At 44.7% G+C, this 27,707-nt stretch overlaps 1 protein-coding gene across 1 annotated transcript; it reads right to left on the bottom strand.

The window, feature by feature from the left end:
- Window positions 1-343: 343 nt before the first annotated feature.
- Window positions 344-21,878, bottom strand: FAM186B (family with sequence similarity 186 member B; the record flags this gene model as incomplete). The annotated part of the gene is made up of 8 exons (XM_080661115.1): window positions 344-679; window positions 3,885-4,070; window positions 4,835-5,013; window positions 6,603-6,795; window positions 7,277-8,915; window positions 11,340-11,522; window positions 20,206-20,431; window positions 21,783-21,878. 8 exons carry the CDS (start codon window positions 21,876-21,878, stop codon window positions 535-537), a joined length of 2,847 nt encoding a protein of 948 aa, XP_080517241.1. The 3' UTR covers window positions 344-534.
- Between the last annotated feature and the right edge of the window lie 5,829 nt (window positions 21,879-27,707).

The raw sequence follows: 27,707 nt of genomic DNA, 5'->3' as shown, positions 1-27,707 counted from the left end.
ACTTTTGCCATCACTCTTGAGACTCACCTTTGCCTCCCACACAGTGATACTTGGCTCTGACTTGCATGCGGTATTTCCTTTTGTTTTTATCCTCTGTGCTTTCATGCTAATCATCACTACTTCAGTTATTTATTTGCCCATGTCTTTGATTAATTCAAGAGTTCCTCACCCCTACTGCGTACCAGGCACTAATCATGGCCATCTCAGCCTCCTGGCTCCCAAAAGAGACAACACTTGGGGAATCTTCTCTGATTGATGTCCAGGTCAGTGGCCAGATGGTCATGGACCTGGTTCCAAAAATCAGTTGGGAAGATGTAGGTTTTAGCAATGAGACAGAAAAATTAAAAAATAAACATACCTCTATTTTATTAAAATATACAGTTTGGGGAGTGGAGGAGGAAAGTAGAATTTCTCAAAGTTCTAGGACTACTTAGCAACATCCCTGTTGTTTGTTGATAAAGCACCAGCTGGGAACCTGAATTTGGGACAAGTTGCCATGTGATTTTAGTCACCCTGAAGTTTGATAATCACTGGCTAAGGGATGGAGTGGGGACTGTGATTGTCTCGATCCTTCTGGCTTTTCAGGGTTCCAGGGAGGGACTCACTTGACTTTTTATGAACAAGTTCAGCAGACTCATTTGAGGGTTCCTGGTGTTCCTTTCTTTGGGTTGCTGAGACACTGAAAGAGTTAATACAGTTACAGGTTAGGGAGCAGCAGACAAGGCCCAAGAGCTTCCCAGGTCTTCTCTGGGAGACCAGTGCAGGGCTGGGCCCAGACGTGGCCTGCACATGGAACTGCTTAACACACATTTCTGCCACATTCCAGGGCTCTGCTTCTCTTCTTGTGAGTCTGCCTCTGTCTCACTTCCCTCTTCCCTCCCCTTACACTTCCCTGCTTCTTCCTACTCATCTCCATCGCCATCTAATCTCCTTCCCAGAAACCAAGTTATCAGCCCTCTCTCTGCAGCATGTTGTACATCTGTGTGAGTTTGCACTTGCTGCATCTTGGTGCACACATGTGAACCACTCTGAACATTAGCTGTGCAGGAATAGGCCCTGAGCAAGAGAAGGCAACGAGAGCGAAGGTTAAGATTCTTCTCCATCTGCAGGCAGCATGTGGTGTGTACGGACATGTTGCTATCTTACCTGTCAGAGAGAGCCCAGGGGAGATGCTTGTGAGGCAAAGCAGGAAATGACCTTGAAGGAGGGGTCTAGAGTTTTTTGAGGGACATGGTCTTCCTAGTGTCCCAAATCACAGAGGGAAGATGAAGAGCCCTTCCCCACAGGCTGAGAGGACACCTCAGCAGTCCTGAGATGAGGCAGGCTGTCAATGCCAGGCAGATTAGGAAAATGGGGCAGTCATCATGAGGTCAGTGGTCCTAGTTCTGAAACTAGACAGTGCTGTGAACCGCACAGCACAGCCAGGGGAGCTGGTGAGGTCAGCAGGACCACCAAGATGTGAATGACCTGGAACCACAGCAAGCAGACTTGAGTGAGGATTCATGGTGGGCCAGGAGCACATGGCCAAAGAGAAGGTGCACTTTTGGGAGTGGAAGCAGTGTGTGTCCCCAGAGGGGCACACACAGCATACTCACAAAGAAAGCAGCATGACCACTCCCTCCACCCCCAGAGGCAGCAGTAGCCTGGGCAGCAGCATAGAACTTTTGTTGAAGAGTGGCAGATCCTCATAGCACAATAACAGGATCCCAAGACAACGGAGGGAGCCCCCACACTGAAAGGTTGAGGACCAGCCTGACACTCCGGTAGGTGGTGCCAACCTGGGATGTGGATAAAGAAGACCAAAGAAGCAGGGCTTTGCCTCTACACCTGGTAGTGAGATAAAGTGAATAAATTTGTATAGACTTGGGAAAGGGGGAAGAAAATTGTATTCACCTAAATTCCCCTAGAAAGGGGAAGCTGTCTTTGCTGGGAACAATATTTTGATAAGTACTTAAGCCTGAAACTGAGATCCCAGGGGAGGCCTGGGTGTGGGCGGGAACAGCTTTGCATGAGACAGGAATGAGTTTTTGAATTCTGCATATTATACCAAAGAGAGAGGGGGAGAAAAGAGGCTGCTGTTTGGTGTTGTTCACTGTGAACCCCTTTCCACATCACTCCCTAAAATTTTTCCAAAAGTTACATCATTGGGGTCAAATAGAGTATGCACCCTTGATATTTATGTGCACAAATAAGGTGTGCCAAAAATATATACACACACTTTGAGTAATTATAAAGGCAGTGGTTATTAAAATACATTTCATTTTCAAAATTGAGCTATCAGCTGTTAAAGTGTGTATACATTTTTTGTGTGACACCCTGCATTTATGTGTGGGAACAACAAAGGGGTTGGGAGCCTCCGATTCAAACAGATGCCAAGTACAGCCCAGACACTGGCAGGGATGTAGAAGGAGAAGAGAAGGAACTCAGGAGAGATACCACAGTGGGGCCACCTTGGGCAAATTCAGCCAAATCTCAGAGGGGCGGGGCCTCATTTGACTTCTGGGTTACTTCATTCTGCCACAGTGCTGTTTTGGTTGTTCTCAATTGTGTGTGCTACATCCAAATTAACTCACAATAACAATAACACACACACACACACACACACACACACACACACACACACGCACCTTGGAAACTCTCCAGAAATTGTATCTAGGTGGGTTATAATGCTAATGTCCAGTTGGGCCTCTCAGGCCCACTTCAGAGTGGAAGCCTAGCCAAAGATCAGCCTTCTTTGATGCTGCCATGCTACCCTGTCTTACCTAAGTCCCTGTCTGGAAGATGGCAGCAGCACCAGCATGTTACAGCTCTTAGTTCTGGTTATGTCTAGATTGGCAGACATCAGTACCCTATCCCTGTCAAAGATCTTTTTGTTTGTTTGTTTGCTTTTTTAATCCTCACCCGAGGGTATGTTTATTGATTTTTAGAGAGAGAGGAAGGGAGAGAGGAGAGAGAGAAACATCAATGTGAAAGAGAAACATCGATTGGTTGCCTCCCGTATACACCCTGCCCAGGGATCAAACCCACAACCTTTTCTTGTTGTGGGGGACGATGCTCCAACCAACTGAGACACCTAGCCAGGGCCCTGTCAAAGATCTTTAATTGGGGCAGGGCCAGTGCCACAGGAAGCAGCTGGGATTGGTCATCTGTTTTTATTTATGTTATTTTTTATTTTTTATTTTTTGGGGGGTGGGGGTGGGGTGGGGAGATTGGTCATCTAGAAAGGCTACTTGAGCCCTGGCCAGGTAGCTCAGTTGGTTAGAGTGTCATCCCTATTTGCCAAGGTTGTGGGTTTGATCCCCGGTCAGGGCACATAACAAGATTCAACCAATGAATGCATAAATAAATGAACAATAAATTGATCTCTCTCTCTCTCCCCCTCTCTTCCTTCCTCTCTCTCTAAAATCAATCAATCAATTAAAAAAAGAGAGAGAGAAAGGCTGCTTAAAGAGCCTTAGGTCTTCAAGAGTGACATCTTCAAGCCAAGAGAGGCAAAGGAGAGTTGAACTTCGTAACCAGAAGAGCTGATTGCAGGCCTACTAAGTCCTGCCTCCCTCCCCTCAGCTGCTCTTCCCAGGAACAGTTCTTGAAGGCCTTACGGAAATGCCAATGCCGAGGACAGGCCCAGGCCCAAGTCTCAGGTTTATCATGTGATTCTTGGTCTCCCTCATCTATCCATTCTGCTCCTGACTCTCTTTGAAAACAACCTCCAGTCCTAGGGTGAGATAACACCTCTTAAGCAATTTATGGGCAGCCCAGGAAACAAGTAGAAGGAAAGACTTCTGTGGGTCAATGGACAGAGACAGTGTGTACTCTTGCCCCCACCCTTGATGTACAAATCTTCCTGAATCCAGATTAACCAACCACCCAGACTTGCCCCGTACCGGGCCTTGAGGGACATCAAACTTTTATGGTAGGAGGAATGCACATCCAATGCCAATAGCCGGGGAACATCTGGGCACCCCCCTAGCTGGTCCCAGGACAGGCTGGCAGGGGTCTTCTTTTCTATTGGGTGACTGGAGGAGGCCACATCACTCTTCCAAACAGTCTCCATCTGGTTCCTCCGTGGGCTGGGGGTGGAAAGTGTAAAAAAGAGACAAAGAGTTAGACATACAGAGAGAAAGATTGAGAAGCAACAGCTCTCCAGGGCCACAGGCTCAAGACACTTCTTCCCTTCCCAAATAGTTGTCACTGCCCTCCTCGTTACCTCTCTTCCCCCTAACTCTAAGTCTCAGTTCCCTGGGGCTTCTTTGGCTGAGGAGTGACTGGAAGAGCCCCCCACCCCCACCCCCACGCCAGACACATGTCCTGGATGTGAAGCCCTGAACTGGCCATACTACGGTAGGTGTAGATGTGGGTCTTGTTGGCTGCCCAGAGACTCACAGCATCTCTTTTTGAGCTCAGGGGGTGGGGGAGAGGGGCGGGGGGGTGTCACAAGGTGGGAATGATCAGGCTTGTTTATATGGATGAATCAATGGCAGGTGCTGGGCCAATGCTCAGGGTAGAAATGGTTGTAAGTTCTCAGCTGTGGGTCCTCGGAATCCTTCTGTTGCATAGTTTGAAACATATTTGGTTAGGCTGGCCCCTGAAACCCACACTCCACTCCCTGTCTCCCCCGACCCCGTTCCTCCCCGCCCCCCAGCTCCCCCATCTGAGCCAAAGGCCTGATCTGAGCAGGGCAACTGAGAAGACAGGTGCCTTGCAACTCATGGGGTGAGCTTTGCCTGTCTGTGCTCTCTAGAGGAGCTGCCAGCCTCCCCAGCCTGGTCACCCCTGCTTCCTGCCTCCCCACCCATCCAGCGGGCTGTGCCCTTGGCTTCTTCCCTGCACCTACCGGGCCATCTGCAGAGGCACACATTTCTGGTGCTTGGATGAAAGATGCTCTGGGGGCTGCTTGCAGAAGGGGCTGCTAGAGTGGACACGCCGAAGTAAGGAGGGGCGTGGCTTGCTTTTCCTTGACTTTGGGGAGGTGACCACAGGGGTGTGCAGATGAATGTTCCACTCCAGCTTGAGCTAGAGGAACCAGCAGAGAGGCATCAGGAGACAGGAATTCATCCCCTCTCTAAGACAGGAGCGGCATCGCCTAACTCAGGGCTGAGCAGAAAGGGATGAGACCCAGGGAATGCCTCTAGAAGCCCCTGGGACCCCAATGTATCAATTTTCCTAGAAATTACTTGAATTCTTATTTGCTAGATTAGTTCCTGTTATATCCTTTGCTGTGGAGAAACTGAACAATGGGTAAAACAGTGAGAAAAAAAACACACACACAAAAAAAACAAACAAAGGAAGCTAGAGCAGCTGGAACTCCTGAGGCACTTGCAGGATTAGTGACATGGGACCAGGTTGTGCCTGGATGCTCCGGGGATCTTTTCATCCAGCCCTCACCCAGGCACTGGGCAAGGAGCTGGGGGATTCTCACAATCACCAAAAGAAGTCATATGGTCCCTTTCCCCTCGACTTTAAAACCAATTTAGCAAGTTAAGACACTTACAGGAAATGATTGGGACTAGTATAAGATGATCGGAAACAGAGTTGGGAGATAACCCAAAGCTCTTCCAGCTGCCTGCTGCTGGTACCTACACAGAGTCCCTCAGCACACTGCCTCCTCCAGATTGAGGCCACTGCTGTTCCGGACTCAGGGGCTTACCTCCTGGCCCAACCCTAGGGGAGATCCCAGCAGGTTTTGAGTCACTGCTATGGGATTCGTCAAGCCCTGGTCTAGCCCCTTGGGGACCATGTCAGCTGCCCCAGTAAGAGGAAAGGAGTAAAAGAAGCCCAAGTCAGCCTTCAGAGAGTAAAGATGGGTCAAACCTAATGGACTGTGACTCAAAATGACTGGACTCTCAATAGCAACACCAAAACCTAGAAGGCAATGAGCAGTGTCTTCAAAATCATGAGGGAAAATGAATTCTAACCTAGACTTCCATATTAAGGCAAACTGTCAATTCAGAATGAGGGTAGAGTCTGGCTGGTGCTCAGTAGTTGAGCATTGACCTATGAACCAGGAGGTCATGGTTCCATTCCTAGTCAGGGCATATGCCCAGGTTGCGGGCTCCATCCCCAGTGTGGGGCATGCAGGAGGCAGCCGATCAATGATTCTCTCTCAGCATTGATGTTTCTGTCTCTCTCTCCCTCTCTGAAATCAATAAAAATGTATTTTTTTTTTTTTTTGGTAAAGAATGAGGGTAGGTATTAAGTAAAGATGTTTTCAGACAACCAGGGACTCAGTGATGGGGAAGACAGCTGTGACCAGGTCTGGAGAACTTATAGGATCAGCGTAGAGAGACCCATAAGGAGGGAGAAACTCAGTGCAGAATTGGGACTTCGGGGTCCAGCTATCTCACCCCTCCAGAAGAGTTTTTCTTCTATAGTTCTCTTTGAAAGTCCCACTCTGTGGCCCTCCCCATATATGGAGGTTGGAATGTGCCCTTCCTTACACTCAGGCCACCTCCTGCCTTCACTTCTTCCTGGTTCAGAGGCTTTAACCTGTTCTCGTATTTATCATCTGCCCTTCTTGCCTCCAGTCACCCCCACATTCCTACTGGCTCATTTCCTGGCCCCATCCCTACTGTTTGTGTGCTGACCCCAGGCAGGAGACCCACCTTGGGGAACATGGTTGCCATGCTGCTCAGGCACTCTCGGCGCTTCTCCTCCAGGTCCTTCTGCTTGTCCGTCCAGGCCTTCAGGCGCAGGTCCTGCAGGTGGTCGATATTCTCCAGGAAGACGTAGAGACTCTGGGCCTTGTAGGTAGCTCCGGTTTCCCGCATGGTTTGTATGTGGTTGATCACTTCTTGTCTGGAGAGAAAGGGAAGTCATTTAGTGGGTTAAGGGGCCTGCTTTTCCCCTAAGTCTGTTAATCAGATATGACTCCACATTTGTAATTCCCGGAGCAAGAAAAGAAGCAGAAGTTGGGAAGGCAGGGAGTAGAGAAGTGGGGGGCATTGTCAGGTGAGGAGCCTTGGGACTTGGCTGGAAATAAGAAGAAAGTAAAGCAAATGAGGGAGCATATTAAGTGTGTTATGGATAGCAGTGTGGGGTAGGGAGAGAGAAAGAAATAAGGAAGTGGGCTTAGAGAAAAAGCCCACTAGAGGGAGAATGATATGTAGGTACCCTACCTCCCACTCCTTCAGGGTTGCTCAAGGCTTCAGGGGGACTTTTTCCAGGCCTGGGGTTTCCCCCCTTTTCCCATGTTCCTCCTTACCCCTTGAGTTTTAGTTGTGCCCACACACCACAGTGGGTGTGGGTAGGTGCTGGGTAGGTGCCAGGGAGAACCTACCGGAGGCTCTGGAAGCATCTGTAGATGATATATTTATGGCACAGGCTCTGCAGCCTAAGCTTGGTCAGTTCCATGGTGGTAGTGGTAAGATTCAGTGCCTTGCTGCACAGGTAGTTGGGCAGCCCCTGCTTAGCATTCTCACTCAGGAGCTGCAGGTTTTTCCTCTGGGCCTCCATATCCATGCTGTATTCCTTCTTGTTTAGAGTTACGGAGGATATATGCAAAGGGGGCTGGGTCACCTTTTGGACGGATGCCCCTGTGCCAGGAACAGAGGCTGATTTCTTGGTCTTTGTGGGAACCCGTTGGGTCCATGGTTTCAGGGTTAACTCAGTTGAACTCTTGATCCTTTGATTTCCTGGGGCAGGCTTCCAGGTACTAGGGGTCCTGGGCAAGTGTGGCCTCCTACCTTGGCCAGCAGATAGGGTTCGGCTTGGGGGAGGGGGTGGTGATGCCTTCTCCAAGTCCCTCCATCGATTGGTGGTCACGAAGATCATCTCCTCGTCCTTGCCTGGCTGCTCCAGCTCTCTCCGAGGGCCCCCTTCCTCCTTTTCCGGCTGGACCAATCTCTCCTGCTGCTCCTTTGCCGCTTCTTGCACTGCCCATTGCCGCAGCTTCTCCTCATGCTCCTGCTCCAGCAGGGCCCACTTCTGCTGCCGCTGCAGCCATAGCTCCTCCTGCTCCAGCCACTGCTGCCTCCGCCTCTCCCAGCTGAGTTCCTCTTCCCAGTGCTCCCCCTTGCTCTCCAAGGCCACCATCCTGGAGCTCTCTGGAGACAGCTGCTCCCTAACATGGGACTTAATTTGGAGTCCTTCTTTCTCCTGGGCTACTTCCTGGAAGAAGTCCTGGTCTTTGACTTTGTGGCCTGGGCTCTCTGCCAACATTATTTCCCATTTCTTAGGAAACTTGTGATCCACTGAGGATGGCAACACAAGCTGAAGACTTTCAGCGTCCCTGCTGCTGTATACATCTGCGATCCTCGAATGGGTAGTCATGATGGAAAGTGGCTGACATGTTAAAGACCTAGTACCACTTTCCCTAGCATCACCCAATGGGGAAAGTGGTGAAAATAACTGCTCCTCCTTCTTGGGTTCCTGTTGGGTTTCCTCCATGGCTGATTCTTTCTTTGGGAGAGCCTCTTTCTCAAGTGGGCCCAGAGTGTTAGCTTGACCTCTAGCAGACTGAGCCTTCTTCAGCTGAAACTCTAAGGCATGCTTTATCAGGAGAAGGTCATGGTACTTTCCCCCTAGAGTTTCTACCTGTCTTAATAGGGCATCCCTCTTATTCTCAAGGACTTGGAGGGAGTGCTGGAAGTACAGCCTCTGGCTACTGAGTTCTTTGGTCATCTCTATTTTCAGTTGCCGGTATTTGGTCTCCAGGCTCCTGTTCTCATTGTGCTGGAGGATCAAGGCCTTGTTGAGGTTCTCCACCACAGCAGACATGTACCTGATGGCCCTGACTTCTCCCTGGTTGAACATGGTGGAGTCCAGAAGTTCCTGCAGCATGGACCTCACCTCAGAAACCCTCGTGCAGGTAGTATTCTTGTCCCGGAGTATCTGTTCTGGGCTCAGTGGCTGAGGGCAGGATGTTGATTTTTGTAGGTTTTGTTCCCGCCAGCCTTGCCAGAATGTGTGTTTGGACTCTAGAAGAAGTAGAGAGAACAAAGGCAACAAGCTCCCATGGGTCCCAAGGATTACACTGCTTCTCCAGATGCTGCCTGGCCAAATTCCCATCTAGCCCTCCTAGAGCTTTGGCAAGAAAGGAGCTGGGGTTATGTGTGAGGCCAGGGGAGATACTGTTAGGAGAGATCTCTGCGGGGCTCAGAACTTGCTGAAGGCTTACCTGTCAGGGGGAGGCCTGCCTACTCCATAGCACCTGCAGTACCCGAGGGGCCTGGAACTATTCAGTCCAGTTCAAGTCAATTTAAAGTACTTCTGATCCTCCATATTTCCCTGGAGTAAAGTTATTTATCCTTCTTTCTTTCTTTTTTTAATCCTCACCCAAGGATATTTTCCAATTGATTTTTTAGAGAGAGTGGGAGGGTGAGAGAGAGAACATCTATGTGAGAGAGACACATCGATTGGTTACCTCCCGCATGCACCACAACCAGGATCGAGTCTTCAACCAAGGTACGTACCCTTGACCGGAATCGAACCCGGGACCCTTCAATCCATGGGCTGATGCTCTATCCACTGAGCTAAACTGGCCAGGGCTATTTTTCTAATCATGTTACTTCCAGCCTCAATACCTATGTTTGCCAACTATCCAAACTCTGGAAGCCTACTAGCTCTTGGACTCCAGATCACCTGAGAAGCTTTATTTCCCTTTCTTGTTATCACTGAACTGTGTTTGTAGAAAATTTATCACATGGTCCTATAACTGTTCACTTGTTTGTTTGTTTTAATGACTAGTGTCTTTTACCACTGGGGGGTTACAAACTCCTTTGATAAAAGCAGAAGACCTTCTCCCCAGGAATATATACATAAACACAGATTGTGTACCCTATGTTTAAACCCATTCATAGATGTCAGCTTCTCAGGGCTGGGTCATGGTCATTGTTGTATCCCCTTGGATCTACCATGTTTAGGGCTGCTGGAGTGATTATCTTAGAGCATCCATTCATTTGCTGATTCAATGAACATCATTGGCATAAAAATAAATTGGCTAATTTTGGATGAAGGCTAAAGGAAATATGGAAATTAAATGACATTGAAATCAAGCTACCATCAAGCTAATACTGTCAGAGAGGCCATAAGGCCTAATGGTTCAGAGCTTGGATTCTGGAATCAGATAACTTGGTCTTGAATCTCCTCCTTATCACTTGATTTATGTAAGTTTCCTAATTTCTCAGTGTCTCCATTTCTGAAAAATGGGGATAATCATTACATGTAATTCATAGTATTTAACTTAAAGCATGGTTAGGGCCAAGCATAGTACCAGGTACCGAGTAAGTACTCAATAACTAATCCCTGAAAAGAACTGAATAAGACACAGTCTTTGCCCTCTAGGGGTTTATAATCTGGCAAGAAAATAGGTCAAGTATACAAATAACTATATTTGGAGAAGTAATATGGTAAAGATTGTAGGAGAGATTATCTCCTCATCTACCTTTTCCTGCTTCCTTCCTCCCCCAACCATGGACCTTGCTTGATAAGGAACCTGACCTAGAGAGGCAATGGTAAATGATAATGTTAGATATTGTTTATTAAGCCCTGGGCACGTCTAAGTGTAGCGCCAGATGTCTATACTAAGAGGAACCCCGTGAGTGGGCAGCGTCCTCCTCGTTTTGTATATGAGGAAAGTGAGGTTCAGAAAGATGAAGTAACCTGCCCAAAGTCACACAGCCAGAAATTGGCACATGGGATTCAACATCAGGCCTATCTGACTGTGAAGCCTGTACTTTTGAGTAAGATTAAGAAACCAGAAAACCAAAGTGTGGGGCCGAGTTTTGCCACAAGCTTTCTTTGTGGTCCTTTCTCTTCTTTGAGCTTCAGTGTTCTCATCTGCAAAAGGTAGGAGTTAGATAAGCTAAGGCCCCTTCTAGTGCTGGTAGAAGTAAAATTTCAAGGTTGAACCCTGTTGTTGACTGATCACTTCTGGAACAGCTACAATTGAGAAGGTTCTGGAACCTCTGGCTGAGTCTAACACCAGACTTTTGTCTTGGTGGCTGGGTTTAGAGTAAGAAAAGGATGTACCTCAGGCTCTAGCTACAAACTCCAGCCTTTCTGGCCTTCTAGCCTTGTTCCCCAGAACTTGCATGAGGCCACAGCTCCAAGGAGCACCAATAGGTGCTATTTCCACATCACTCCTTCCTCCAGCCCTGAACTCAGAACTGCTTAGTTCTCAGCTTGGGTTTCATATCACAATCTCTCACCACTGCCCATCCATCTCAGATAAAGCTTTTGTTTATCTGAAAAAAAAATAAAATAAACACACACACACACACACACACACACACACACACACACACACACACACACACACCCTTGGACCCTGGTATGTGACTTCTCTCCTGAGATGGCATCCACCCCAACCAGCCCCCCTCCCAGGTACTCTTGGAACCTACTTTGTGCCCTTTTCTTTTGTCCTTCAATGAGAGTGGAGCAAAGGGAAATGAGAGACTCGATGCCTCCTTTGGTGGTGATGAGGGAGAGAGGTAACAATTTTTCCATCACCTCAATCCATTCGTCCAGGCCTTCCTCTTCCTTCTCATTCTGCCTGTTCTTGATCTCATAGGTCAGACTGTCACCTGGAGAGGAAGTGGAAGATTTGGGCTAAGAATAATCTGTCTTCTAGGGAGCTGCAAGCAGCCCTATTGCACAGGGGTGACAACAGCAGCTTTGAGGTCAAATTGGTTTCACCTTTTACTAGCTATGTGATGTTTGGCATATCGCTTAGTACCATGAGCCTTAGTATCCTTGCCTGTAAAAAGACTGAGTGGAGATTAAATAAGACAGTACATGTGAAATGATCAATGTGAGGTCTGTCATGTAGAAAATATGCAGTAGACATTAAACAGCATTGTTGTACTATAAGGCCAGGGATGTGTCTGCCTTGTTATTGCTCTGTCCCCATATTGCCTAGTCCAGGATCTGGACAATTAAGTGAATTAACTGGAGTCAACAGCCCTGCTTAGTTCTTGGGGGCGGCAGAAGAACACATGCCTGGTTGTGGGCTTAATCCCAGGGGGGGTATGCAGGAGGCAGCCGATCAATGATTCTCTCTCCTCATTGATGTTTCTTTCTCTCTCTCTCCCTCTCTGAAATCAATAAAAATATATATTTTTAAAATAGTCTCAATAAATAGGGGGAGCACAGAGGATTTTTAGGGAAGTAAAACTTTTCTATATGATACTATAATGGCAGATACAAGTCATTTTTTGTCCAAACCAAAAAAATGTACACCAAGAGTAAACCATAATGTGAACTATGGACTTTAGTTGATAATGATATATCAATGTAGCTTCATCTACTGTAAAAAATTTACCACTCTGGTGAGGAATGTTAAAAATGGGGAGTGAGCAAGAGCAAGAGGTATTTTGGAAATCTCTGTACTTTCCCTTCAATTTTGCTATGAACCTAAAACTGCTCTAAAAAATAAATCTTATTTTTTTTTAAATCTCAAAAACATTTTCAATACAGTTGCAAAATACACAATCAACAAAGATCAGTTGCATTTCTATATACTAACAATGAACTATCTGGAAAAGAAATAAAGAAAACAATCCCACTTACAGTAGCATAAAAAACAAATACTTAGGAATAAATTTAACCAAGGAGGTGAAGGATCTCTACACTGAAAACTATAAGACACTGATGAAAGAAATTGAAGAAGACACATGTAAATGGAAAGATACCCCATGTTCATGAACTGGAAAAATTAATATTATTAAAATGTCCACACTACTCCAAACCATCTATAGATTCAATGCAATATGAATGGCATTTTTTGTAGAAGTAGAAAAAACAATTCTAAAATTTATATAGAACCACAAAAGCCCCCAAGTAGCCAAAGCTATCCTGAGAAAGAAAAACAAAACATCAGCCCTGGCTAGTGTGGCTCAGTTGGTTGGATGTTGCCCCATGCACCAGAGGGTTGCCAGTTTGATTCCCAGTCAGGACACATGCCCGGGTTGTGGGCTTGCTCCCCAGTGAGGGGCATAAAGGAGGCAGCTGATCCATGTTACGCTCTCACATTGATGTTTCTCTCTCCCTCTTCCTTCCTCTCTCTCTAAAAATCAATAAAAATATTTTTTAAAGAGAAGAACAAAACGTCACACTACCTGATTTCAAACTATATTACAAAGTTATAGTAATCAAAACAGTATGATATTGGCATAAAGACAGACACACAGACCAATGGAATAAGAACTAAGAGCCCATAAATAAACCCATGCATATATGATCAACTAACATTTGACAAGGGAGCCAAGAATACACACTGGTAGAGGACAGTCTCTTCAATAAGTGGTATTGGTAAACCTAGACATTCACATACAAAAGAATGAAATTGGACCCCTATCATACCACTCACAAAAATTAACTTGAAATGGATTAAAGACTTAAGTGTAAAATCTGAAACCATAAAACTCCTAGAGGAAACCAAGCTTCTTGATGTTGGTATTGGCAATGATATATTGAATATGACACCAAGAGCAAAGGTAACAGAAACAAAAATAAGTGGAACTACATCAAACTAAAAAGTTTCTGCAGTAAAAAAAATGATCAACAAAATGAAAAGGCAACCTACAGGATGGAAGAAAATATTTGCAAACCTTATGTCTCATAAGGGGTTAATACCCCAAATATATAAGGAACTCATACAACTCAATAACAAAAAAATAATCCAATTTATAAATGGGCAAAGGAGCCTGGCTGGCATGGCTCCATGGTTGACCATTGACCTATGAACAGGAGGTCATGGTTCAATTCCCGGTAAGGGCACATGTCCAGTTGCCAGCTTGATCCCCAGTGTGAGATGTGCAGGAGGCAGCTGATCAATGATTTTCTCTCATCATTGGTGTTTCTATCTCTCCTTTTCCCTTCCTCTCTGAAATCAATAAAAATGCCCTAGCCCGCCGAAACCGGTTTGGCTCAGTGGATAGAGCATCGGCCTGCGGAATGAAAGGTCCCAGGTTTGATTCCGGTCAAGGGCATGTACCTTGGTTGCGGGCACATCCCCAGTAGGGGGCGTGCAGGAGGCAGCTGATCGATGTTTCTAGCTCTCTATCCCTCTCCTCTCTCTTCCTCTCTGTAAAAAATTAATAAAATATATTAAAAAAAAATGCCCTAGCTGGTTTGGCTCAGTGGATAGAGCATTGGCCTATGGACTGAAGGGTCCCAGGTTTGATTCCGGTCAATGGCACATGCCTGGGTTGTAGGCTTGAGGCAGCCGATCCATGATTCTCTCTCATCGTTGATGTTTCTATTTCTCTCTCCCTCTCCCTTCCTCTCTGAAATCAATAAAAATATATAAATTAAATAAATAAATAAAAATATGTTTAAAAAAATGGGCAAAGGATCTGAATAGACATTTTTCTAAAGACATACAATCAACAACAAAAAAGAAGACATACAAATGGCCAAAAGTACATGAAAAAATGTTCAATATCACTAATCAGAGAAATGCAAATCAAAACCACAGTGAATTATTACATACCTATTAGAATGGCTATTATGAAAAAAATAAAAAATAAGTGTTGGTGAGGATGTGGAGAAAAGGGAACCCTATGCATTGTTGGTGAGAATGTAAATTGGCACAACTATTTTGGAAAACAGTCTAGTTTCCTCAAAAAATTAAAAACAGAGGGAGAAACTAAGATGGCGGCATACGGTATACACCTGTACTTGCTGCCTCTCACAACCACACCAAAGCTACAACTAAAAGACAAAACGTCTATCAACCAGAACCACGGGAAAGCTGGCTGAGTAGAAGTTCTACAACTAGAAGGAAAGAGAAAAGAGCATTGAGACGTGCACAAGCGCTGAAAAGCTGAGGTACGCAGGCGCAGGAATCGGGCTGGTGGTTGGCGACTGGGTGCGCTGTTTCTTTCAACCTGAAGGGAGACACAGCTCCCCATTACTCTGAACTCCAGTTTCCAGCGAGACTCTAGGGACCCAGACCCTTACGGGGAGAAGCTGGACTGTCTGCCATCGGGTCGGAAAGTGAGGGTAGCTTTCTTGCAGAGCGCGCGCAGAAATCATTGTTTACTGCGCTGGGGTGTGGGACGCGGGGACTTGGAAACGCGGAGACACAGAGATGGCTGACTGGCAGCCATCGCTGTTTGCTACGCCCTAGTGACTCCCTGAGACCCTGCCCCGTCCAATTTACAAACCCACCCAAACTGAGCGCAGCGGCTTTTGCATATAAATGGCCTGCCCTATCGCAGCTTAACCTAACAAACTGCAGCTCTGGTCAGACCAGGAGAAATCTGCAGACCTTGCTGTAGCTCCTGCTGGGTAGCCTCAGACAGTAGCTGACCTGCACCCCATTGGAGATCCAGAAGCCAGTGTACCTAGTGGTCAATGTGAGACAACACCAGATTTCAACTTCTCACATCCATAAGTGACACATTCAAGAGGCAGATTCAGTGAGCACCAAAGCCCCACTGAAACAAGTCCTGCCCCATAAGGGTGTCTCCAGCACAGCAGTTCTTCCACTATAGACACAGCGGGTCCTCACAGCCAATTGGCCTGGAAGTAAATTCCTCCCAGTATACCAACAGCAATCAAGGCTTAACTACAAGACTGTGCACTCAGCCTACAAAGGGGTGCACCAAGAGTATCCACGTCAGGTGATTGGGGAGGCTGAACCACTGGGCCCTATAGGTCACCTACCACACAAAGTCACTCCATCAATACAGGGAAGCAGCCAGAATGTGGAGAAAAAGAAACATGTCACGAATGAAAGAAATGGAGGAAATCAAACTACTGGACATAGAGTTCAAAACCACATTTATAAGGTTACTCAAGAATCTGCTAAAAACCTCTGAGGAACTTAGTGAGACCTTTAAAGATCTTAATGAGAATGCCAAAAGAATGGAAAAGGACCAGTCAGAAATTAAGCATACACTGTCTGAAATAAAGAATATACAGAAATTCAACAGTAGATCAAAGGACCCCAAGAACCAAACCAAAGATTTGAAACATGAGGAAACAAAAAACACCCAACCAGAAAAACAAAAAGAAAAAAGAATCCAAAAATATGAAGATAGTGTAAGGAGCCTCTGGGACAACATTAAGCGTACCAACATCCGAATTATTGGGGTGCCAGAAGAAGCGAGAGAGCAAAATATTGAAAACCTATTAGAAGAAATAATGACAGAAAAGTTTCCCTACCTGGTGAAAGAAATAGACTTACAAGTCCAGGAAGTGCAGAGAACCCCAAACAAGAGGAATCCAAAGAGGACCACACCAAGACACATCATAATTAAAATGCCAAGGGCAAAAGACAAAGAGAGAATCTTGAAAGCAGCAAGAGAAAAACGGTTAGTTACCTACAAGGTTAGTTACCATACAACTGTCAGCTGATTTCTCAACAGAAACTATGCAGGCCAGAAGGGAGTGGCAAGAAATATTCAAAGTGATGAACAGCAAGAACCTACAACCAAGATTACTCTACCCAGCAAAGCTATCATTCAGAATTGAAGGTCAGATAAAGACCTTTACAGACAAGAAAAAGCTAAAGGAGTTCATCACCATCAAACCAGTATTATATGAAATGCTGAAGGGTATTCTTTAAGAAGAGGAAGAAGAAGAAAAAGGTAAAGGTAAAAATTATGAACAACAAAATGACAACAAATACATACCTATCAACAAGTGAATCTAAAAATCAAGTGAATAAAAAATCTGATGAACAGAATAAACTGATGAATATAATAGAATCAGGGGCATAGGAAGGGAGTGGACTGACAATTCTCTGGGGAAGGGAGTGTAGGGGGTGAGGGAAGAGACTGGACAAAAATCGTACACCTATGGATGAAGACGGGGGGTAAGGGCATGGGGTGGGGTGGGGAATCAGCTGGAGGGGAGCTATGGGGGGAAAAAAGAGTAACATATGTAATAATCTGAATAATAAAGATTTATTAAAAAAAAATAAAAACAGAATTACCATATGATCCAGGAATCCCACTTCTAGATATATATCTAAAAAAATAAAATCACTGCCGAAACCGGTTTGGCTCAGTGGATAGAGCGTCGGCCTGCAGACTGGAAGGTCCCGGGTTCGATTCCGGTCAAGGGCAGGTACCTTGGTTGCGGGCACATCCCCGGTAGAGGTGTGCAGGAGGCAGCTGATCGATGTTTCTCTCTCATCGATGTTTCTAACTCACTATCCCTCTCCCTTCCTCTCTGTAAAATATCAATAAAATATATTTAAAAAATAAATAAATAAAAATAAATAAATAAAAAAATAAAATCACTGCCTCGCTGGCTTGGTTCAATGGATAAAGCATTGGCCTGCGGACTCAAGGGTCCCAGGTTCAATTCCAGTCAAGGGCACATGCCTGGGTTGTGGGCTCAATCCCCAGTAGGGGGTGTGCAGGAGGCAGCTAATCAATGATTTGCTCTCATCATTGATGTTTCTATCTCTCTCCCTCTCCCTTCCTCTCTGAAATCAATAAAAATACATTAAAAAAATTAAAATCAATTAAAATAAATAAATAATTAGAAAATAAAATCACTATCTCCAAGGGATATCTGTATGTCCATGTTCATTGAAGCATTATTTCCAAGAGCCAAGACATGGAAACAACCTAAGTGTCGATCAATGAATGAATGGGTAGAGAAAATGTGGTATAATGGAATATTACTCAACCATAAAAAAGAATGAAATCTTACCATTTGCAACTACATGGATGGAATTAGAGGGTGATATGCTACTAGTAAGTGAAATAAGTAAGACAAATACCATATGATTTCACTTATATGTGGAATCAAAAAAACACACAAAATAAAACAGAAATTCATAGATACAGAGTATAAACTGATGGTTGTCAGATGCAAGAGGGGTTAGAGGGCTGGGCACAAAAGGTGAAGGGATTAAGAAGTACAAATTGTAAATTACAAAGTAGTCAGGGGGATGTAAAGTACAGCATCAGGAATAGAGTCAGTAACATGTATAGTGTCAGGTGGGTGCTAGACTTAGAGGAATCATTTTAAAACTTAAAAAAAACATATTTTTAATTGATTTCAGAGAAGAAGGGAGAGGAGAGAGAGGTAGAAAACATCAACAATGAGAGAGAATCATTGATTGGCTGCCTCCTGCACATCCCCTACTGGGGATCAAGCCTGAAACCCCGGCATGTGCCCTGACTGGGAATCTAACCATGACATCTTGGTTCATAGGTCAATGCTCAACTGCTGAGCCACACTGGCTGGGCAGGGGAATCATTTTGTAAGCTATGTAAATGTCTAACCACTATGCTATACAGCTGAAACTAATATAATATTGAATGTCAGCTGTAATTGGAAAAAAACAATTTCAATGTGGTATATACAATGTAATATTATTCAGTCACTAGAGGCCTGGTGCACGAAATTCGTGCACTCGGGAGAGTCCCTCAGCCCGGCCTGCACCCTCTCGCAGTCCGGGACCCCTCAGGGGATGTCCACCTGCCTAAGCCGGCAGTCAGACATCCCTCGCCCAGTCTGGGGCTCTCCTGGTCCGGGACCCCTCGCTCCTTACTGCCCACCTGCAGTGGAAGCGGGAGAGGTTCCAGCCACTGCCACTGCACTTGCCAGTCGTGAGCCCAGCTTCTGGCTGAGTGGCACTCCCCCTCTGGGAGTGCACTGACCACGAGGGGGCAGGTCCTGTGTTGAGCATCTGCCCCCTGGTGGTCAGTGTGCATCATAGCGACCAGTCATTCTACAGTTTGGTCAATTTGCATATTTAGGTTTTATTATCCTATATAATAAAAGGGTAATATGCAAATTGACCCTAACAGCTGAACGACCAAAATGACCACTCAACCAGTCACTATGAGGTGCACTGATCACCTCTTGGTCCCTCCCCTGGCCAGCAGACTCTGATTGCCTGATGGCCAACGGGGAACCAGGGGTGGGTGGTGGCGGGGGGCGGGCCTGGCTGTGGGCAGCCAGGGAAGATGGTCCTGATCGCAGGCCAGGCCTAGGGACTGTACCTGCACACTCATTTTGTGCGCCAGGCCTCTAGTATAAGATAAGGAAATCCTGCCATTTGCAACAACATGGATGAACCTTGAGGGTATTAGGCTAAGTAAAATAAGTCAGACAGAGAAAGGCAATGCTGTATGATCTCACTTATGTGTGGAATCTAAAAAGTTGAACTCATAGAAATAGAGTAAATTGGTGGTTACCGGGGACTGAGAAGGTGGTGTAAATGGGAAGATGTTGGTCAAAGGGGTACAAACTTTCAATCATAAGATAAGTAAGTTCTGGTGATCTGATGTATAGCGTGGTGACTATAGTTAACAATACTGTACTGTATACTTGAAATTTGCCAAGAAAGTAGATCTTAGCCCAGCCGGTGTAGCTCAATGGTTGAGTATTGACCTAGGATGTCACAGTTCAATTTCCTGTCAGGGCATGTGCCTGTTTGTGGGCACAGTCTCCAGGGGGCGGGGGGGGGGGGGGACATGCAGGAGGCAGCTGGTCAATGATTCTCTCTCATCATTTTTTTAAAATATATTTTATTGATATTTTACAGAGAGGAAGGGAGAGGGATAGAGAGCTAGAAACATCAATGAGAGAGAAACATCGATCAGCTGCCTCCTGCACACCTCCCACCAGGGATGTGCCTGCAACCAATGTACATGCCCTTGACCGGAATCGAACCCGGGACCCCTGAGTCCGCAGGCCGACGCTCTATCCACTGAGCCAAACCGGTTTCGGCATCTCTCTCATCACTGATGTTTCTATCTCTCTCCCTCTCCCTTCTACTCTGAAATAAAAATATATTTTAAAAAAATAAAGTAGATCTTAAATGTTCTCTCCACATAATAAAAGGGTAACTATGTGAGATGATGAATATGTTAAGTAACTTTATTGTCATTTCACAATATATACATATATCACTGTACACTTTAAATTTACACAATGTTACTTGTCAATTAAATCTCAATAAAGATGGAAAATTTTTAAATAAAATAGCTATGATGAGTAAGAATTTAGTTTCCATCTTGCTAAAAAGTAAGATAACATAATGGACCTGTTACTTAGGCTTCATCACATATGGCAGCTAATGTTACATTTTTGACAATTACATGTTTGCCACTTTGAGGAATGAAGGTGATGTGTTGTGACATGAGTGGGAGAATGTTTCACTGGAAAGGCACCACGATACATCTTTGGCTCCCTCTGTACCACCACCCTGCACTCCCTTCCCAGAGAATGTGGACCAACGGTGGCAAAAGGAAGAGACTGAGCCAGTTGGAAGACACTAGCCTGCAAACTCACCCCAGTCACCTAGCCAGTGGAGAATTTCGTATAAGTGCTTCTCTTTAGTCTTAGCATCTTTGGAGAAGGAGGCAATTTTCTCCAACAAGATGAATCTCTTCTTGCCCTTTTGCTCCATCTGGTGAGATTTTGCTTTTTCTTTTAAGTCATATCCCAATTCTTCCTGGAAGCGGTTGATGACACAATTGACATTGTCCAAGATGTCAGCGAGCTGGGAAGAAATATCCTATATGGAAGACAGAAGATTGTAGTGTTTAGAGTTGTGAACTCTGGGGCCAGATGCCATGTTCTAGCAGTGTGCTCTTAGGCAAGTCATTTAACCTCTTGGGGTCTCTGTTTTTGTTTGTGTGTGTGTGTGTGAATTTTGTTTTGTTTTTTGTAAAGTGGAGATCATTATAGTAACTATGTCACAGGGTTTTTGTAAATATTAAATGAATTTGTAAAGCTCTAAGGCAGTGTCTGGCACATAAAATAAGTAGCTCTTGCCCTCGCTGGTTTGGCTCGCAGGGGTGGGCAAACTTTTTGACTCGAGGGCCACAATGGGTTCTTAAACTGGACCGGAGGGCCGGAACAAAAGCATGGATGGAGTGTTTGTGTGAACTAATATAAATTCAAAGTAAAGGAGCGGAGGGGAGAGCAAGAGAACCCTCCGCTCTTTCGGCTCCGTGGGCCGGATAGAACAGCTGAAAGGGCCAGATCAGGCCCGCGGGCCGTAGTTTGCCCACGGCTGGGATAGAGCATCGGCCTGCAGACGGAAAGGTCCCGGGTTCGATTCCCGTCAAGGACACATGCCCAGGTTGCGGGCTCAATCCCCAGTGGGGGGCGTGCAGGAGGCAGCCAATCAATGATTCTCTCTCATCATTGATGTTTCTCTCTCTCTCTCTCTCTCTCTCTCTCTCTCTCTCTCTCTCTCCCCCCCTTCCTCTCTGAAATCAATAAAAATATTTTTTTTAAAAATAAGTAGCTCTTAACTACTGTGATTTTGATTATTAAGACCAGGTTAGGGAGAGAATACTAAAAATCCACAGCAAACATTTCTTCAGAATTTCAGAATTTGCTGGGGATGCCTGGACATCTCTCCTCACAAGGACCCAGAGGTAACAGAGTGGAGAAGTTAGGCCCCAAGAAACTCAGGATCAGAGGCTCCCATAAAAAATGCACTAGAGGCTCATGAGAATGGTGATTCCAGCCTATGGCCATTTTACTATGAGCTTCCAGGACTCAGCTTGGGGGATTCTGACAGGTTGCCAAGAACAGACCCAATCATGAACCCTGGGCCCATCCTCTTGCCTTGTTAGGACCCACCCTCTGCGTCTCAGGGCCATCCTGGGGTTTCCATGGACTATTCTCTTCCTGGGCCCTGCCCTGCCTCAAGGGGATGGTTTGACTCAGGCCTGCCCTGCAGAGGCCAAGTCTAGAAGGTGGATATTTTGCATTTATGTGTCTGCAAAGCCAGCTTGTCAAGGATCCCAGGATCCCAACGGGCCCAGACCTGGAATCTTGCCAAATCTGAGATCAGTCCACAACTGCCACATCAGACCACAATAGAAGGATTACTCCCTCGTCTCTGCAGTTACCTCCTGAGCCCGAGTTAGCTGGGCGGCCTCAATCCTCGAGATGATGGCTTTCACTGATGCAGGAGTCACCAACTGTGGGGGCTTGTCCTTCTCCATTTTGGACCACTTCGTCAGTAACAAAGATGTCCTGTGTCTCCAGTACCGGAGCCTGAACACGTGATGTTGGCTGCTTTGGAGTTAAGGGCTCTGGGGCAGCTCCTGAGTACCCTATGCCTAGCAACAGCTTCTGGTAACTGCCAGACATCAGGTTCCAACTGACCTCCTTTTCTCCAGTGACATCATCAGTTTGATTGGAAGAATGACTCCCTGTCATCTGTCTTCTAGCTTTACCTAATATATATTAACTTCACCTATTGCTTTATATATTTTTATTGATTTCAGAGAGGAAAGGAGAGTGAGAGATAGAAACATCAGTGATGAGAGAGAATCATTGATTGGCTGCACGCCCCACACTGGGGATGAAGCCTGCAACCCGAGCATATGCCCTGACCAGGAATCGAACCATGACCTCCTGGTTCATAGATCGATGCTCAACCACTGAGCCACGCTGGCCAGGCCACCTGTTGCTTTAAAAAAAAAAAATCATTAAATGTTTTGCTCCCAAACTAATGGCTAAAAATAGGAAAAAGCAATTAGAAAAAGTTCTTTTCCCAAAGAGAACTTTAAAAAAAAGTATAGCCAGCCGAAACCGGTTTGGCTCAGTGGATAGAGCATCGGCCTGCGGACTGAAGGGTCCCGGGTTCGATTCCGGTCAAGGGCATGTACCTTGGTTGCAGGCACGTCCCCAGTGGGTGGTGTGCAGGAGGCGGCTGATCGATGTTTCTCTCTCATCGATGTTTCTGGCTCTCTATCCCTCTCCCTTCCTCTCTGTAAAATATCAATAAAATATATTTAAAAAAAAAAAAAAGTATAGCCAATCAATAACTAATGGGTTAAGATTGTTTTTCTTGCCCTAACTGGTTTGGCTCAGTGGATAGAGCATCGGCCTGCGGACTGAAGGGTCCCGGGTTCAATTCTGGTCAGGGCACATGCCCAGATTGCAGGCTCGCACGCCGATCCCGATCGATGATTCTCTCTCATCATTGATGTTTCTATCTTTCTCTCCCTCTTCCTTCCTCTCTGAAATCAATAAAAAAAATATTTTAGCCCTAACTGGTGTGGCACAGTGGATAGAGCGTCAGCCTGTGGACTGAAGGGTCCCAGGTTCGATTCTGGTCAAGGGCATGTACCTTGGTTGCGGGCACATCCCCAGTGGGAGGTGTGCAGGAGGCAGCTGATCGATGTTTCTAACTCTCTATCCCTATCCCTTCCTCTCTGTAAAAAATCAATAAAATATATTTTTAAAAAATATTAAAAAAAGATTGTTTTTCTTGAAATATTAATGCTTATTATATATAACATTATAGCATGTAACATTATATTTAAAATCATTTTTCTTGAAATAAAACAAACAAACAAAATAACTAATGGAATGTTTATATTTGCACCAGGGATCAGGGCTCAATTAGCACTTTCACTTACTGAAGGTGATCATTATTGCAAGAGGCCTTTTTAAAACAAATGGTTAAGCTCTGCCTGGTGTGGCTCAGTTGGGTGAGCATTGTCCCATGCACCAAAAGGTCACCTGTTCGATTCCTGGCCAGGGCATATGCCCAGGTTGCGCTTTTGGTTCCGTTTCTCTCTCTCTCCCTTATCTTTCTCTAAAATAAATTTAAAAATTGATATGTCATTTAAAAACAACAATTAAAGCCCTAGCTGGTTTGGCTCAGTGGATAGAGCATCGGCCTGTGTGCAGGAGTGTGCAGGAGGCAGCTGATCGATGTTTCTCTCTCATCGATGTTTCTAACTCTCTATCCCTTCCCCTTCCTCTCTGTAAAAAATCAATAAAATATATTTAAAAAATAAAAATAAAAATAAAAACAATTAAAAGAAAGTTAAAAAATAAAAAACAAATAAAACAACAACAACAAATGGTTAAAATGGATATTGTAGTATGTCCAGGACCTAGAACTGTACCTGGCACATAGTAGGTACTTAATATACACTTGTTGAATGAATGAATATATAAATACATATACATGCAAGTTATTCTTCCATGCTACTAAAAAGTATTCCCATTTAAGAAATAAGTAATTAAAGTAAATTCAGTTCTTAGCAGTGTTCTTAGCAATGCCATAGCCACCTAATAACTTGTCATCCGACAGTCACCTGTCTTTCACACAGTCTTTCATTCATTTACTCAGTTACTTTTTTTCTTTCTTTTTCTTCCTGTTTTTTTAAAATATAGTTTTACTAGAGGCCTGGTGCATGAAAATTCATGCACTCAGAGGGGTCCCTCAGCCTGGCCTGTGCCCTCTCACAGTCCGGGACCCCTTGGGGGATATCCACCTGCCAGCTTAGGCCAGCTCCCCAGGGGATTGGGCCTAAGCTGGCAGTCAGACATCCCTCTGGCAGCCCAGGAGCTCTCCTAAGCCATTAGTTGGACATCCTTAGAGCTGCTGCAGAGGCGGGAGAGGCTCCTGCCACCACCACTGTGCTGGCCAACCATGAGCCAGCTTGTGGCTGAGCGGTGCTCCCCCTGTGGAAGTGCACGGACCACCAGGGGGCAGCTCCTGTGTTGAGCGTCTGCCCCCTGATGGTCAGTGCGCGTCATAGCGGCCGGTCATTCCGGTCTGCCGTTACAGTTAATTTGCATATTACCCTTTTATCATATAGGATTATTTTCAGAGAGGGAGAGGGAGAGAGAGAGAAACATAGTTGCTTATTTGTTATTTATTTTTTAATACATTTTTATTGTTGATAATATTAGAGATATCTCCCATTTCCTCCCCTTCCCCCCTTCCTCCTAGCCCCTATCCACCTTCCCAGTCAAAGTTACTTCTTTCATTGACTCATTCACTCAACAACACTTACTGGTATCATTCTATGTGCCAGGCACAGGGCTAGGTGCTGGAAATGTAGAAACAAATGAGATCTGTCTCTGAGCTACTCATACCCTGGTTTATGATACCTGTCTATATGTCTGTCACTGGATAATCCTTTAATTCTTACAATTTAAGAGCATATTGTAGTTTATAAATAACTTATTTATCCTTACAAATATGCTAGGCAACTATAGCTCAGAGGAGTAAGGAGATTTACCTAAAGTTACAGAGCTGGGAGGTACAGTCAGGACTTCAACTTGGTTTCCTGACTCCCAATCCAGGGTCCTTTCCTTTTTTTCCCCCCCTTCCTCACTCCCTTCCTTTCTTCTTCCTTTAAAACCCAACATACTGATAATTAAATTACATATAAATGACCTAAACTTCCAATTAAGAAATAAATATTGTAAGATTCAATTAAAACCCAAGACTCAACTATCTGCTGTCTATAAGAAACACACTTTAAATAAAAAGATACCTATGGCCCCGTCAATGTGGCTCAGCAGTTGAGCATCAGCCTATGAACCAGGAGGTCATGGTTAGATTCCTGGTCAGGGCACATGCCCTGCTTGTGGGTTCTATCTCCAGCAGAGGGCGAGCAGGAGACAGCCGATCAATGATTCTCTCTCATCATAGATGTTTCTCTCTCTCCCTCTTTCACCCTCTCTGAAATTAATAAAAATATATTTTAAAAAATATCAATGTAAAAAACATTCAAACCTATAGAGAATTTTTGTGAGTTTATTTGAGCCAAACTCAAATTGCTCAGAAGCAATTTGACAATTGCCCAGAAGCAAAATCTCAACCCATTGAGATATTGCTCCAGAGAAAGGCAGGTTTGTACCTTATTTTATACATTACAATTAAAAGAGAAGACACAAGTAGGTTACATGAAATTCATCGTTTATAGGTTAGAGGGAGGTAGGAGAAAGCAAAGCAGGGAAACCTCTGGGATTGGATGAAAAGTAAAATGATAGACACATGCATCTTTTACCTACATATAGTTAACAGTCAACAATTAACATGATAACAAAACAAGAAGATTTATGGTCTCTGGTGTGGTATGTTGGTTGTGCCCTGAGGGGTGAGACAGCCCTGATCAGCCCCAATTGCTGGCCAGGCCGAGGGACCCCACCCGAGCACGAATTCGTGCACTGGGCCTCTAGTGTATAAATACAGATGTAACCCGCCATTCTCTGGAGCGTTATCTCAATTGGTTGAGGTTCTGCTTCCCGACAATTGTCAATAGTTTGGCTCAAATAAACTCACAAAAATTGTTTACAGGTTTGAATGTTTTTATGTTAACAACATTTATAGAACATCCAACAGCAGCAGGACATATATTATTTCCAAACACATATGGAACAATAGTGAGATAAATTAGCTTGAAACATAGGCAGATAGGGCAGGGGTCCGGTGGGAAACAAAAGGCAAGTGGAACATGGACAGGGGCAGACATGGCAGTTTAGCAAGCCTGATAACAGAAACCAACCATGCTGAAAAAAATAAAACGTTTTTGGATACAGAGCAGGAGCATGGGAAACCAAGTAAGGGCCTGCAGTAAACAAGGTGTATGCACACATAGAAACAGAGAAAGTTCACATCTGTTGCTGGGCAAAACCAATGAGGGAATCAATCACGTGGTGACATAGACAGATATGGAGCAGGCTTGTAGCACATATACAAGGTGTACCGGTTAATAATGTGCATTTTTTTCAATAGATGGAGTTACACATATGTTGATATATATGCAATTTGATATGTATGCTATTTTGTTGTATTGACAACAAGCTTCAAAACTTCATATGTCAAATTTTCTGAAGGTGTTAACATCATAGATATTTTTACGCTTAAAAATGTCAAATTTCGAGCCCCCAAAAGAGCATTTGCAGGAAGTTTTAATTCATTACTTTATTTTGAAGAAAAGTGGCTGCTGAAAGTTATCGTATACTTCGCGAAGCTTATGGTGAACATGCTCCATCTCTAGATACTTGTGAACGCTAGTTTAAATGGTTTAAAAGTGATGATTTTGATGTGAAAGACAAAGAATGTCCAGGTCAACTGAAAAAGTTTGAAGGCCAACAATTACAAGCATTATTGGATGAAGATGCGTCTCAAAAGCAACTTGCAGAAAGATTAAACGTTGCTCAGAAAACAATTTCCGATCGTTTACAAGCAATGGGAAAGATTTTTAAAGGAAGGAAAATGGGTGCCACATTAACTGAACGAAAGACAAATGGAAAACAGAAAAGTCATCAGTAAAATGTTGCTTCAACGGCACGAAAGAAAGTCTTTTTTGCATCTAATTGTGACTGGTGATGAAAAGTGGATTTATTTTGAGAATCCCAAACGCACAAAATCATGGTTTGATCCAGGTCAACCATCAACATCGACTGCAAGGCCAAATCGCTTTGGAAAGAAGACAATGTTCTGTGGTGAAATCAGGAAGGTGTGGTGTATGATGAGCTTCTAAAACCAGGTGAAAACGTTATTACTGATCGCTACCGACAACAAATAATCAATTTGAACCACGCTTTGATCGTAAAATGACCTGGGCCAGAAGACACGGCAAAGTAATTTTGCTTCGTGATAATGCGCCATCACACACTTCAAAACCAGTTAAAGACACGTTAAAAGATCTTGCCTGGGAAGTATTAACCCACCCGCTGTATTCACCAGAACTTGCTCCTTCAGATTACCACTTATTCCCATCGATGGCACATGCACTTTCTGACCAGCACTTCAAAACGTACGAAGAAGTGGAAAATTAGGTCTCTGAATGGTCTGCCTCAAAACAAGAAAAGTTCTATTGGGACGGTATCCACAAATTACCTGAAAGATGGGGGAAATGTGTAACTAGCGATGGACATTACTTTGAATAAAGCACTTTTGATATTTCTCTTGAAATTATCGTGTTTTCTTTGGATTACAAAATCCACATTAACTGATTAATAGTTAATTTGCACTATTAACCGGTTAATAATTAATCCACATTTTTAACCAG

Source organism: Plecotus auritus (assembly GCF_963455305.1).
Source record: "Plecotus auritus genome assembly, chromosome: 3".
Classification (NCBI taxonomy): domain Eukaryota; kingdom Metazoa; phylum Chordata; class Mammalia; order Chiroptera; family Vespertilionidae; genus Plecotus; species Plecotus auritus.
This window is presented reverse-complemented; position numbering and strand designations above follow the sequence as displayed.